The sequence below is a fragment of the Pantherophis guttatus genome, chromosome 6 (assembly GCF_059756535.1).
Source record: "Pantherophis guttatus breed Tessera chromosome 6, ASM5975653v1, whole genome shotgun sequence".
NCBI classification, from domain to species: domain Eukaryota; kingdom Metazoa; phylum Chordata; class Lepidosauria; order Squamata; family Colubridae; genus Pantherophis; species Pantherophis guttatus.
In genome coordinates this window covers 27,721,664-27,737,313 of record NC_142068.1, presented here as the reverse complement: position 1 = coordinate 27,737,313, position 15,650 = coordinate 27,721,664, and the positions used below count along the sequence as shown (strand labels likewise).

General features: G+C 41.0%; 1 protein-coding gene and 1 long non-coding RNA gene across 2 annotated transcripts in view; one reads left to right on the top strand and one right to left on the bottom strand.

Annotated features, from left to right (window-relative positions):
- Positions 1-7,179, bottom strand: part of SIAH2 (siah E3 ubiquitin protein ligase 2) — a 27,772-nt gene extending 20,593 nt beyond the window's left edge. Inside the window, exon 1 of the mRNA XM_034439234.3 lies at positions 6,078-7,179. Within this exon, the coding sequence (XP_034295125.2) occupies positions 6,078-6,515 (438 nt within the window). The 5' untranslated portion in view covers positions 6,516-7,179. The remainder of the gene's footprint in view (positions 1-6,077) is intronic.
- LOC148113067 (uncharacterized) lies at positions 2,740-15,650 on the top strand. Its single transcript, XR_015728584.1, has 3 exons — positions 2,740-2,800; positions 5,318-5,526; positions 15,461-15,650. It is a non-coding gene; the product is annotated as an uncharacterized LOC148113067 (long non-coding RNA).

Genomic DNA, 15,650 nt, shown 5'->3' with positions numbered 1-15,650 from the left:
TGTTTGAAAACTAATCAAAGAGAGAAGCAACCTAGAAATAAGGAGAAACTTCCTAACAGTGAGAACAATTGACCAGTAGAACACCATGCCTTCAGAAATTGTGGATGCTCCATCACTGGAGGTTTTTAAGATAGCTTTAACACCATCAAACAACATCTGTCAATCCTAAATCCTTGGGTAGGATTTGACTGGTGGATAAAATGCCAAATCAAGTCTAAACAGCCTTGCTGACTGTGTGACCAGATACAATAAAAATAATTTCTCACTCTTAATACCCAAGTTTGCGACAAAAGTTTTTTCAGAACTTCAGATGTGGAATATTCTCATCCCAAAAATGGCTGGCACCCGGTTTGCTGTCTTCAGATGACAATTATTTACCCAAATTTACCCACTTTATTTCATTTCTATAAACTGGTTTCTGATAAAAGTCCTTTTGGAAATCTTTTAAGTAAATACTGTAAAATAAATTCACATGGATACTAATGTATATGCCTACCTTGAATTTAATATTTTCAATATGAGCAGGCTAAAAATACTTTGTATGATTTGCCAATTCCCCAAATGATAACTGAACTTTTAATCTGGTTTATATCGATATTTACTCAGTGTTCAAAAGACTTATTCCCAGGTCATTGTGCATAATTTGCTTCTTTTGTTTCTCAGGATTCCTAATTGAGCAACAGTTCATTTGAGCAATAGTTTATTAGCATATATTGAGCCTGAAACCAGTATTTATTAAACACATTTTGAATGAGTGCTTGATTTTTAATGGTATATATAATTCTTCCTGAAAAGAAATTATAAACACAGAAGCTTCTGCAGAATAAAGGGTCTCTACAGTATAAATGGCAATGAAGATTTAAATTATTATAATTTTGCCTGAAGGTAAAATAAATTAGGTTCATTTTCCTCTTATAGTTACCTTCAGCATGTTTAATTTGCAATGTGTCAATCCAAACAGTGTGCATAAGATATCCATAGTGACTCACATAAACTCTACGAAGCTAATTTGCCATTTCATGGAATCATAAAATGGGGAGGGGACTTCACATTATCAGGTCCAATCAGGAGTCAGAACAGGAATCCAAAGTAAAGCACCCCGACCAATGGTTGTATAGCTTTCACTTAAACACATCCAATGAAGCAGTAGAGCAGTGTAACATTGGAACCAATTACTCCACTTTTCTAGTCTCACTACTCTTATTCCATCTTATTGGGTTCCATGCTCTTATTGTTAGAGAAAGTTTTGTTCATATTCAATCAAAATCTGTCTTCCTATAACTTACATCCATTATACCATGTCCTGAACTCTAATAAAAAGAGAACAGATCTTGATGTTCTATGTGACATCATTTGGCTCATATTTAATTTGAAATCAATTACTAATCTGATTTTCACAAATACTATTATTAAGCCACTATTCCCCATCATGTAGTTGTGCTTCAGATTTTTGTTTCCTAACTGAAGAACTTTTCATGTTAAATGTTACTCTGGTATTTTCTGATATTTCATTTCTGTCTTCTAAGGTATTAGCTAGTCCACTCAATTTTGTATAATCAGTTCATTTGATAAACGTTCCCTCCACCTCTTCATCCATTACTAATAAAATCCTGAAGAGTAGAAACCAAGGCCTGAATTTTGGGATGGTCCACTTGATATCACTCTAATTTGATAGATAGGCTCTTTTAGTAAAATTTTCAAGCCAGCTATCTTCTTAATGTCATGCCATTCAGTCTTCATAGGGTAATCTGCTGATCAGAATGACGTGGTATACATTGTCAAATTTCTTGCTAAAGTATTTTCCTCTTGGTGACAAAACAGCTGATTAATGCCTGATAGGTCTTACTACATCCTTCATGGGTTGAGTAGGCTAATGGGAAAAAGTTCAATAGTTCAGGAGTAGCACATATGCTTATATGAAAAATATTCCCAGTTCAATTTGGGAATAAATTAAATAGATCTGGAAAAAATCTGCAGCTGAAACAATTGAGAGCTACAGTTAATCAATGTAAGACAACTTTCCTCTATCAATGATTCCCAGTTGATTTGGACCACAGCTGCCATCTTTCCTAACCATAGTTCATGTTAGATTAATCTGATGGAAACTGTACCCTTCAGTATCTAAAACAAGCCACCTAATTGAGCCAATGGTTTGACTCAATATAAAATAGCTTCTTATGCTGAGCAGAACTTAGCATAAGTATCACACATGGGTTCATCTAATCCAATACCCCTGGGTATGATTGACAGAAAATGTCCATCTTAAGTTCTCACTCAGTCTTCTTGCCTAACATCTTCAGGAAGCAATATGTTTCACCCTTGAACTAGAGAACCCAAACATGGAACCCGAAATGCTCCCCTCCCCCCAATGAAAAAACAACAACAACTATTGTATCTGATGTCTCTTCTCCTCCTTTAATTCATACCTGGGGATCAACACTACTTCTTCAACCTCGGCTTTCTTTTCTTCTTCGGAGCCTTTCCTCTGGATAACTTAAGTAGCATTTCCAATCTTGCTTTTATCAGCTGACCTTAAGATCTGTCTCAATGACACTTTAGAAGGTTTAAAGTGCATATTGATCAGTTTAAACCTAACTCTTGGGAGCAAAAGACACTTGAAACTGATACCAGGGTATCAAGTTAAAAGTGGCTTCTTGAGATTAGTAGTGATAAAAAGGGTAAAAAAAAAACCAATTCTCCCCCTTGCCAGCTGACACATCTTTTTCTTTTTAAATATTAGATCACTTAGATGCAATACAGTAGCTGCTTCCCCCAGTAAAAGTATCATGAAAGCAGAAAGGTAAGGAGACATTTTAAAGAAGAAGCAATAAATAGAGATCCTACGGGATTAGTGTTTTATTGTGGAATCCATGCTCACCATGTTGACTACTATAATCTTTTTATTTAATAATGAACTTTGATGGTTGGGTGTCTATCATTTGAGAAGTAAAATGGGTTCACTCGCCCGAAGAAATATAAGGAGCAGTTACTATATATCTGCATGTAGACCAGTGGTGGGTTGCCCCCGGTTCGGATCGGTTCACAAGAACTGGTAGTAAAACCGGTGGGAGGCCACACCTACCACCCTGGATGTCATCATCAGCGATCTGCGCATGTGCAGAAGGAAGGCGCGCGGGCGAGCGAAGTGAGAGCGCACATGCGATCCCATTGCGAACCGGTAGTAAAGGTAAGTAGAACCCACTCCTGATGTAGACATATAGCAATCCATAAATAAAAAGATACATATTTTAAAAACCTAAACTGATAATATCTGATAAAGATTTGGAAAAAGGATTCCTAAGATGTAGGGAATATTAAATAGTCAACTACAAGGAAGAGAGATCCAGAGAGGACTCCTTCAGGCAGGGGTGGGATTCAGCTGGTTCTGACCAGTTCAGGAATACCGGTAGCTCCGATGATCAGCTGAGAGTGAATCAGTTCGCTCCAATGATCAGATGGGCCCTGCCCACCCCTGCATTATAACCTACCTATATTTCTTTTGTTTTTAAGCCCAGCTGATAGGCATGGCAGAGCGGATTGCAATGCCTCAGCTGTTTTACTCACTCTGGATTCAGTAGAAGGTAATTTTCGATAGTATTGAGCATGCACGGAAGCACAAATTTGGCGCACAGGCGTGCAGTGAACCGGTTATTACAATAGGTGAATCCCACCACTGCCTTCAGGCCACCAACAACTTAAACCAACCTTCCTCAGCCAAGAAATCTTCAAATTTCAAATATCTGAAGTTAGTTTCTAGCTAATACAGCCAATGGATATACTCACATGTATGTATATCACCAGGTGGATAGTGATTGCTTAAAAGAAGCACCCAGTAATGATATATTGCATTATGCTACTAAATACTAAAGCATGGAGATATAGCATCATCCCAAGAGGGTCTGTAAACGTGTTTAGTTAGATTACTACAGGACGTCCATTAACTATGATGCATTTCACTGAACTGTTGTTATAGAAGCTTTTAATACAAGTGGTGAGAACCTGCACTTTAGAATAGCTCCATATATTCCTGTTTTACCAGTCATATGACTTTGTAGCTGTTGAACAGTGATGCTCCCCAGATATTTAAGAATATTTCCTCCCTACCCTCCACTAACTGGGGCATTTATTTCATGTTATTATTTAAAGTGCTTTAGAGGCTTTTCAGTGCTACAACTTCATCACATAACGGATAAAGAAGAGTACTGTTGGACAATAGCCACAGTCACCAACATAAAGTTTTGAAAAATAACTTTTAAATTTGCAAGCCAACTATGGAGGAAGTTTCAAACAGAAATATTTCTGAGCTCCCTTAACATTTCAACTGAAAGAGATAGACTACAGGGCCTTTTCAGTAATGGCTGCAACACTGTTTCTTGTCCATGTTAATTTAACAAATTTTAGTGATGAGCATTCATAAAGTATCCTCTACACAATTCTGCAAGCATAGGTAAGATTATATAAGAAAACATTATACCTTACAAAAAGCCCTGCCTGTAGTCATTTGGGATTGCTTTATTTACATTAGCACTTCTGAACTAGAATCAGTTGGTACGAAAACTGAGTTGTTTTCCAACTTTTTGTAAGTTTCCAGCATCAGAAACTTTGAAGCACTTTGAAGTTACACAGGCACCACCTCTTAAAATACTTTGCTATTGTCTAGTTTGTAATTAATGAAGATATTATCCAAGCCATGCTCAATTGTTTCACACAGAGCCACAACTGCTGTTCAAGCTGAAGCTTGCAAAAATATTTTCTAGCCACAGCAATTCTTTGTAGTGAGCCTACAAGCATTCAGTCTGAACTTTCCATGGCAATGCAACTCATCCAAGACTGATTTCATACCTTATCCAAATCAGCCAGATTTCCAATTCACAGAGATTTGTCTTTATTGGACTAGCAGTGTTCATTTTCCCCCCATTTTCCTTCTTAGTACTGATCCACAGGGTCTCTCATTTAGGCTGAGAAGCTTTATCTACATTTCATAAGAAACCTCACACTTCCTATTTATATTTCAGAGTGATTTACTATAGATTTGTAAGAACTATGGGAAACATTGGAGGCGGGAATGTTGAGAAAAATAGCCAATACCACTCTTTAACAACCAAACATAAAAAAAAAAAAGACTATGGGACTAAACCTGTAAGTTTCTGGGTCTGCCCTGCCCCCTTCCCTTCCCCCCCAACGTAAATAACTAAGGAGACAAGTTTGCTGTAAAGATCTACAAGGTTAGTGATTATGCAGCATACCTATTTTTTAAGTCCTCAAGACTATTGTATTTACATACATTTAATTCAATCTTTTTACAACAATCCTTTAGGGCAGCATTCGGTAACTTGATATCCTTCAAATGAAAATAGGTCTGCAACTCCAGCAATTCTTCGCAAACATGGCCAAAGGCAGCACCAGTACAACTGAAGAGGACCTGCTTGAGGACTTGCTGACCTAAAGATACTACTTTAAATAGCCTATAGAACAAGTACCAAGAGCTGAGACAGGAATATTGTCTTGGTTACATCCGTTGTCCAGGTGAGATTTATATCCGGTGCCTTCCTATCTCGATTTCAGTCTCTTGCCTAGAAAATGCAGCAGGAACCATTCTGTTCATCTCTCACTGGGCAGATGGTTTGTGAGCAGAAATCTTGAGCAGATCATTTCGTTTCCTGAAATGTTGATGCCCAGTCCAATAGGAAGAGTACAGAGAACGCAGTTCTTAAGCGAAAGAGCTACTGGAATGGTGATCTGAATGAATGCCAGGGAAAGAATATATATATATAGTATATAAAATATGTACACCTCACTTTCACAAGTGTGTAGGAGAGCGAGAGCACGGAAAACCCGAGACTTTTCTAATAAGAACTACCATTTCAAGGCGATCCCCTGAAGTCTTCCCAAGGGGGAACGGGAATTTTTTTTTAAAATAGAGCCACTATTGGAGAAATAGTTGGGATTCCCTGCCGCAACCTCAAGGGCAGGTGCTCAGACCAACAGCGTCGCTCCCCGTCGCTCCATCCCGTTCCTCTCCCCGCCCACCTTCCTTCTCCGTGGCATTGCCCGCCGACTTCTCCCACCAGCCTTACCTTGCAAGGGAAGAGGACTGCCGAGGCCACTTTCTCCATCGCTAAGTTCCTGATGCTGGGGGTCAAGGATCCCCGGCATGTGGGGCAGCAGCTCAGCTTCTGCCGGCATTGGTTGCAAACCAAGTGCCCGGCTTGGCACTGCAGGATCGGGGGCAGCACATAGTCGAAGCAAACCGGGCACTCGAAGAGCGAGGTCAGCTCGTGATGCTGAGGCGATACCGGCCCCCCACTGCTTTCCCCAGCTCCAGGGCTCGAGATCACAGCGGCCGCGGCAGAGACCGCGGAAGAGCCGGCTCCGGCAGCGGAGATGGTGGCGGCCGCGGCGGCGGTGTTCGCGGCGGCGGCAGCAGCAGCCGGCGATGGCGTGTGCTGCTGCTGCTGCTGCTGCTTGCCGCAAGGTTTGTTAGCACTGGGTCCGGCGGAGGACGGGCGGCTCATTTCGGTCGGAACAAACCATCGAACTGCGGACACCGAGCAGATCGCTCACCCAAACCCCGCAGGGGCCCGCCAGTGGGACTCAAAACAACCACCACCCCCCCCCCGTCTTCCTGGAGCCGCCGTTCCTCAGAGAACCGGCTCGGGGCCTCCGCCTTGGCGCCGCAGGAAACCGCGAAACGTTCCAAAGTGTATCAACGTTCCAAAAGAGAAGCCTCCGACGTTCCGCGCTGGCCAGCTCCGCCGCGCTCCGAGCCAAGTCCTTCGCCCCCAACAGCCCTTTCCGCTCCTCCCCCGGACAAACCGAGCGTGGTTCCTTCTCGGCTCCCCCCACCCACCCCTCCCCGGAACATTAATCTGACGCAAGAAAGAGACAGGGGGTGGTGTAGTCACAGGCTGCTGCTCCCAAGTGGAGGTTGGCTCCTACTGAGCATGCCCTGGCTTTTTGCTAATGGCAAGGCGGGGACGGCAATTGCTACCCTGTTGGGTTTTTTTTTCTCCTTCCCGCGGTTTCTCCGCGCGATCAAACGGCGGCCAAGGAAGTGTGAGAGAAAAAAAAAAAGGGGGGGGGCAGAGGACGGCAGGAGAGGAATCGATGGGCACGCGCGCACGGGAGAGCTGTTTTCCTCTATTGTTTAAAGCATAGCAAAGACGGAACGAGGTTCCCTGACCGCCATCTGCTGGGTGTTTAGCTCACTGCTTTCCCAGCACCCCGACTTTCAAAATATACCCCCCCTTGTATTACTCATTCCCCCCCCCCCCAGAGGCCAAGCGAATTAACTATTGGCTGTTTCTCCGTTTCTGTTGAAAAAGGACAGAAATACCTTTCCAGGAAAGTCTGCGACGTCTCTCGTTTCTGGCCTAGAAGATTTATGCCTGACGTAACATCCATAAGCACCTGATGCAAGTTTTCTTGCCGTGCTGATGTAACAGAGCAATCTTAATTTGCTTCCCCAGAATGAAGAGTGAGGTTAGATAAATTCAGACCAGTCTGGTTGTATTGCTCTTGCACACATCCCAACACCTGTTTTCCATTAGAGGTATACAGTATGTGGTCTTGAAACCACATGTCATCCCCAAACAGTCATTTCTGGATTCCAGATCTGTTTTGATCAGACTGTCCCAAGAAATCAACATGGTTTCCTGTTATCTTGAGAGGGGAATCACAAATAATAAAATGGGTTTATTTTTGAATATAATATAATTAATTACAATAGTAAAATCTAATAACACTAAACTCAGAAAAGGAAAAGAATAGAAAAAAAAAGAACTGATATCTTATAATAAAAGTCAGCGTTCCAAATTTTTCTGGACCCTTGATCCATTTATAACTTTTTTTTCTCAAAAAGCTAAACAGCCTTGTTGGAAGAAACATCCTTCTAGGTTCTGCTCCAAGTGGGGAAACAGACACTGGAAACATGGAGACTGCTTGGAAAGATGGTTTAATGGTGGACAGGATCACATGGCTTGAGTTCCTGAACAGAAAAGGGGAGATACAGCGAGTTTTTCAGGTTTTATGCTCTCTCTGGCTTTGAACTTCCTGGGGCCCAGAAAGAATATCCTGATTGGTTGTCAGACTCCCAGGGGGTGGGGGCCTTGCTGGCTGATGGTCACATGTGCTTCCCAGGTCACATGTGGTGAGTTTCTGCTGCTATTGTGTAGAGGGCTAATCCTATCTTTGGCAATTCCTACTATGGCTCTGCCTGAAGGAGGTAGATCTTTGTTATGTAGAATAGACTGGCCCAGGCCTTAATGGCCCAATGACAAAGGGTGGGGGGCAGGAAGGTGGCAGCTGCTTTGTCTGTAAAATATGCTTCTCATATTTCTCATCCAGGGAAATATAATATTCTGCCTTTTTCATATTTCCTAAAATATTTCACTCTTCCAGGAAAGGGGTGGGTGCTAACTTCCTACAATCCCTACTTTTTTTTTCAAAACGTGAGTTTTGAAACAAGTTCTTGGCAAAAGATTAAAATTGATCAGATCAGGGAGCCTTAATGGGTGCTTTTAATTTTCTAATGCAAAGGGGAGGCATTGATAGAGGCAACAGAAAAGGATTCCTTCAGTGGCTCTTGAAAGCTTTCAACCATGAAGGTCTAGCAGCCAGGAGAAAAGTTCTGGTAAAAATTTTACAGTATCCAATTTTCCATGCCAATTAATTTCAGACTTCAGATATTACTTTCTGTGAGCTTCCAGTCAGGTTTCAAGCAAGCACATGTCCCAAAATTTTTCACAGCCATAGTTTTCCTTTAAATTACAGGCTGCCCATTTCCAAGGGTTGGTTACTAAACCTGCCCTAGCTCTTACTTTGGTGCATCCAGGATTTGTGAGTCCAAATTGAGGTTAGCCAGTGTACAATATCCATTCTTTTTTTTTTCTTTTTTTTTGGTGTTACACATAATGAGCCCTGGGATTTCTACTCATGAGACCACCAGTGCAATATATCTTCCTTTACTGGGCAACTGGGCAGCATCATTTGTGAGTCACAGTCAGGGCTTGGGTTTTGGATATCACTTTTCTGCTATCTCTTCAAGTGAGGGAATTGCCTGAGGGGGGGGATTGTCCCCTTCCCCATGGAATTAGCAGGGAGATATGACTCCTTGGGCTTTTAGTGCCATGGAGCAAAAATCAACCTAGGAGAAGCTTTGGGTGGAGGTAAATGAAGGAAATAGTTTCAATCTAATTCTGAATAGTGTGTCTCTCTGTGTGTGCATGTGTATGCAGCTACTTTTACAATACAGACAATACAAACATTTTGGACATATTTCTCCTCTCCACCAGACAGAAATCTAGAGTGTACATAACTTGCTGTGGCAATCACTCTCAAATACAATTCTTACAATAAACTGATTACAATATAAATGAGACAAGAAAGAAAACCTTACAATGAATTTCCACCCTCCCCCATAGTCTTTCCAGCTGTCTTCTGGGAATTGAAAAGAGTCTTTTGGTCTTTACTTGTACATCTCAGGGTCTTTTCTTTCATGTCTGCTGGGTAGCATGCTTGGTGGTAAGGCTGGTCAGTCAGGCTTGGAAAGGTCTGCTCCACTCTGCTTGCTGTGATGACTTTCAGTGGAGACTGGATTCAAACCCAATTCCTGGTTCAAACAGATGGAAGGTCTCCTCTGGAGGCAGCATCTGGATCCATGTGCTCTGCTTCCACAGGTTGCAGAGTCCTTTGTGCAGGGCTGAAAGACATTAGAACAGGGTCCCCTCCTCCCTTTTGTGGGTAATCTTCCCAGGAAAGGCATTGTAACAGGGTTACAGATTGGGGGGGGGTGTAGATAGCTTGCAGGCAGAGTTTGAAAAGAAACAACACAACAGTATTGCAGTTACTAAACAGATAATGCAGTTTCAACAAAATGGAGACACAACAGATAAGAAAAAAACTGGATTCACATGCTTCAGGAAAGAGATGAACAGGTAAACCCATTTAAACACATACAGTAAATGCAAGACTGATTTTTTTCTTGTAAACAAACTTAAAACGTTTCCTCATAAACTTGAGTTGTTACTTTAAGATACAGAGAGGAGGAGAAAAAAAACCAGAAATGAAATGAAATGCTCTCTTTAATCTGTGTTTGTTGGCCAGACAAACACAGGGCAAAGGCTCTTTCTTTCTTTTTTCTCTCTCTCCCCCATTTTCATTGCTTCAACCTTTTTTTTTTCTAACAATTTAAAATTCTTGTCTCTAGAGATCAGATACATTTTACAGTTACAATTACCTCGAGGGCGCACAAAGACTTAGACACACACACATAAAAAGAAGAAGGACAAAGAGAAGAAAGCAGAACTCTGAGATTTCACACATACTGATCATTCCCACCATAAATCTCAGTTAAATTAGGGAAGGCACAAATCTTAAGAAAGATACCACGTGGTTACATAGAAGACAGAGAAAGAGACAAACAAACAAAACAAACAAAAACCCCAACATTCCTATTTATATATTTCCCTTTTCTTTTAAGTACCTTTATTTAGCCAAATTTGTCTCCCGGTGTTATCTCTTAGCAAAACCCATTTTTGACACAATTTTCCTAATTTCCTTTTATCCATGCCCCTCAATATGGGCACCCGCCTGGCGTCCCAGGCCGCGAGCACTTCTTCCACAGGGGTCCCCGCCACCCGCGAACTATCGCTACCCATGACCCTTTCCTTTTCTCCAGAAGGATCACTTCGACTTAGCCGGGTGGCACGCCGTCAGTTTTCAGAGAAAAAGCTCTGGGAAGGACTTCGATTCCCTTACGAAGTATGGGCCCCTTCCTCTTAGGGAATCGCCGTAGTTTTTCGGATCCAAAAAGGGGATCCGGGAGGACCTGCTGACCCCAGCAGGTGGTACTGGCACCTCCTCTCACACACACACGCTCGCCCCTTGTCTGGGCTGGACAAAACCGGGTTTCCCTTTCACAATTTTATTACCCCCCCTTCACACGCTTGGCTTTCACTCGGCTTCCATTCCCTTTAAACACAAAGTTCCACATTTGGTGACCCCCCCTTGCTTTCTCTTTCCTACTGGTCATGGCTCGGTGGGGCTAGCAGTAGGCAGAGGTGCGGCTAGAGGTCACTCAAAGAGGTGAAATCAGACTGTTTTCCAGGTGGAATCCCACACACACACTTCCTCCTTCCCTAACAGAAGGTCCTGTGCTCTGGCAAAACCCCCATGCTCTCCAGACTGTAAAGTCTTTCTGCGGCTAGGAAATGCACAGAGAAAGCAAGATCCAACTGTGATTGGGAGAAGGGCCTTCACTCACACACTTGCAGGCATACACAAATTCCCCATGCTTTTCCATACTTTAAAATTAAAATTTAGAGGTACTCACCTTCTTTCCAAGCTGCCTTTGAGCTCAAACTCAAAACCCCTTTAAAACCTAGTTCCAAATGGCCAAGGTCCATGAAAACATGCCCACAGACTCAATGGGTCTGCTGCTAGCAAGGGAGGCTTACCTGGGCCTGGTCCATTGGTTAGGTTAGCTTGGAGTCCCATCTGGGTCGCCAATTGTTGGAAGAAACATCCTTCTAGGTTCTGCTCCAAGTGGGGAAACAGACACTGGAAACATGGAGACTGCTTGGAAAGATGGTTTAATGGTGGACAGGATCACATGGCTTGAGTTCCTGAACAGAAAAGGGGAGATACAGCAAGTTTTTCAGGTTTTATGCTCTCTCTGGCTTTGAACTTCCTGGGGCCCAGAAAGAATATCCTGATTGGTTGTCAGACTCCCAGGGGGTGGGGGCCTTGCTGGCTGATGGTCACATGTGCTTCCCAGGTCACATGTGGTGAGTTTCTGCTGCTATTGTGTAGAGGGCTAATCCTATCTTTGGCAATTCCTACTATGGCTCTGCCTGAAGGAGGTAGATCTTTGTTATGTAGAATAGACTGGCCCAGGCCTTAATGGCCCAATGACAAAGGGTGGGGGGCAGGAAGGTGGCAGCTGCTTTGTCTGTAAAATATGCTTCTCATATTTCTCATCCAGGGAAATATAATATTCTGCCTTTTTCATATTTCCTAAAATATTTCACTCTTCCAGGAAAGGGGTGGGTGCTAACTTCCTACAGCCTTTCCCTGTTTATTTCAAATATTTAAATTCTCAGGCTTAAAATTAATTTTTATTCTAAAGATAAACAGTGAATATTTTTTGAACTCTAATAGCTTTAAGTGGTTAACAGGCAATTTCCAAAAGTGATTAGAAAGTGAGTTTTCTGAACTTAGTGTCCTTTGAAAGACTCTGCTGTAGTTGTAAGTAAGAAGACTGATCTTGGCTCTCAAACCTGCATAATATTGCGGACTTACCATCTCCTTGCGAGGACCAGATGTCCAGAGTAACAAGTGAGCAATCTCTCATTTAGTCTCACCTGTTGCTTGGTTTTTCCCATGTTTGTCAGCTCTGATTTAGTGAATTTGTTTTCAGTTCACTGTATCTCCCCAAAAATGGGTTTATTAAAACCCATCATTTTACTAAAAAGGGAAAAAAAACACATTTCCAAACTGACTGCTAATCTTTCCAGCACACCAGAAAGTTGAAAGGTGTACTAACAGATGTAAAAAAACCCTGACCTGATCACAAAAAATCCCTCCCCCCAAATACAATTATAAGAAAGTGTGCAATTGAGATAAGTGACAATAGTAAATATGCTGCGTTTTCTACCAATACTAATGGTGGACAGGTCCACTAGCTTTGACAACTTCCTGCATTTATGAATGCTTTAACTGTTTGATAAAACACATACTGCTGATGAAGATGATTCCAGAGTTTATCTGTAGCACAGATTTAAACAGCCATGTTTTGAAACCAAGAACTGTCTGGAAATATGGGCTAGTAATGCACCCTGGATAGAATGCAGCTAAGTATTTAGTATTTTTACTCAGTATGTGCTTAAAGACCTATATTTCTTTCAGCATTGTCACCAGTGGCCCTGCTGGAAAGCACAATCCACATAGCTGGATATATGCAGTTTGTGAGAGGGTAGCATAAACAACATTAACCCAAGCAGCTGTTCAATAAGGCAGGGTTCCCATGTTAAGTCAGTGTTCCCACTCAGCCATGAGCAATTTGGGGCCAATCGATCTCAGCCCAATCTCCCTCCTCCTGGGATTGTTGTGATAAAATTCGAGAAGATTGTACTTCTCCACCATTGTGCCTTTGAGCTTGCATAGAAAAGTAGAACGTAAGTGTCTTGAACAAATACGTTATACCATAAGACAATTTCATTAAACTTGTATTAGAAAAGAGTTGGAAAACAGACAGACAAACAAACAAATAAATGGACAGCTCAATGTTCACCGGTTCAAAAGACTTTCTGAAAAAAAAATTACATCTTCATAAAGAAGATGTAAAATAAAAAATAGCTGTAGAAGCAACATGCTTCCAGCCAAAAATGAATATCACGAATTAATGTAGATTCTGGAAGAAAATGTCAGGTGTATAAAATAGCCTTTTCAAAAGTTGTGCTCGAACAACTATTCCCAGGAACCTCAGTATGTTTGGAAAAGAGAGTTATTTTAAAAAAGTATATTGAAGTGTCATATTCCCTCTTGTTATTCTATTGATAATGATGTGTAATGTGAAATCAAATATTTCAAGATTGATTTTCAGTAATCAGAAACAGTATGGAGCAGCTTCCTTCTGAAAAAAATGTTCTTATCACCCCATCAGCATAATCAACGCAAGTATCAGTCAGTTAGTCACCAAAAAATGTTACAAACAGAAGCTGAGTTTCCAGATCACTTTGTTCTTTGTATACAAAATATATATTCATTATCTTTTTGTGAATCAGTTCAGTTTTTTTTTTAGTCTGCAGTGCACTCTTCCACTGAACAAGATTTCTTGACTTCTTGTGAGCATGTGATTCATCTGTGATTCTAGCTATGAGCCAGTTTTGTTGTTGTTAAATTTAGATGGTCTTTGACTTCATCAAATTTAATTGAAGTAGTCTTAAGGGACTACTTCACACTGGTACACTGCCTGTGAATTTAGCACGAATGGCAATATAATAGATGAGCAGATCAGTAAACTGCTTCTGGCTGAACTTTCATGCAGGAACAAGATCAAATTATGCTGAACATCTGAAATATGGCAGCACACAACTGAGATGCCTGGTAGGTTTTCTTGGGTCTCATTTTTTGCTTATATAATGCTTATACAATGCCAGAAGTTGTGGCCAGGAACTTTCTCCATTTTTAATGTTGTGTCTACTAAGTTAGGGTGAAGTAGGGTGCAAAATTCTCTCTTCACTTCTTAGATGGATGCAGTGAAGTGCTCTCTTGCAAATACTCTGTTGGAAGATGTGTTGAAGGTGAATTGCTTTAGTTGAAAGGACTATTTCCCAATTTGCAATGGTTTTCTGTTTCTAACTAGGAGGTGTGGACAATTATGATTGAGCAATGGAACTGGAATGCTAGATAAGGAACCAGAGTGTGAAAATGCTCCGATTCTTTCTGTATTGAGTATTTCCACACCTTTTTTCTAAACGTTGTACTCATTTGGCATAGATAAGAAATGTGGGCTAGATGCAGCTACTGAATTTAATTGCTCCAAAGTATGATTCAATTTAATGGGGTTTAATTCTGATTAGACATGTATAAGAGATTTCAGTATAAATTCTTCCTTTACTTTCTGCATCCAGTCATGGTGCAGATTTATTTTTTGTTGCTGATGATAAAACCAAATTAACACACATAGAAACTAAACACCCAAGGACCATTCAAGCAATCAACCCAATGAAACTAAAGACTGGGACTGTCCCTTGCACTCCCCATCATAATATATTCCTTGTAAAATATTGGCTGACAGTACAGCAATAAAATCCATAATATAAATGCACATTATAAATAAAGTAAGCGTAAATTAAAATGATAACACAATAAGCAATTAGCACATCACATTAAACCCAAACTAGCAAACCACCTGTGTTTTGATTATTCAAGGGTAGCATGATATATGAAGGCAGAGCTCTGGCTTCAACTGCTCAAAAGAAGTTAAGAGAAAGGGGCTTTAGCATGCGGAAAACAAAGCAAGTCTCTCTTCTCTGGCTTCTTCAGATGAAGCTATTTTCTTGCATTTGCACATTATCCTAATCTTGGCTACCAAAGCCACGGATTGCCCATTAGGGGTTTGCATGAATATCGGCACATATTAATATTAATATTAATATGGATATTTCATATCTCTATGTGTAGAATCAAATATTTTTTAGATTGGCTTTGTTTGTGGAGGGCTTTAGGACTGAAAGTGAGTATAATTTCTCTCACAGAGACTTTTCAGTTTTTTTGTTTGTTTACTGATATTTTTCACTGAACAATGCGTTCTAAAAATTGGCCATTAAATTGCTAGATTTCAATACTCCGTAGACCATAAATTGGGATTGGTATATGTTGGGGTGGCATATGGTTTGCAGAACATGAGCTGCTCTCTCCTGGTCCAAAATGACATTGTTATTTATTGTTATTATAGGAATGTGTGGAAAGGGAAAAGTCTCAAAACTTCCAGGAGAATGTATCTAGATCCGAGAAGATTCTTGGGAGGATTCTAAAGAAGAAAGTGGATAATATTGCTTTTCTCCTAAAAATGGTTCCCTGTACATAAATAAGATTGATAAAGTTGCAGGACATTCATGGGTTGCAAATGAAAGACCATGAGCAAA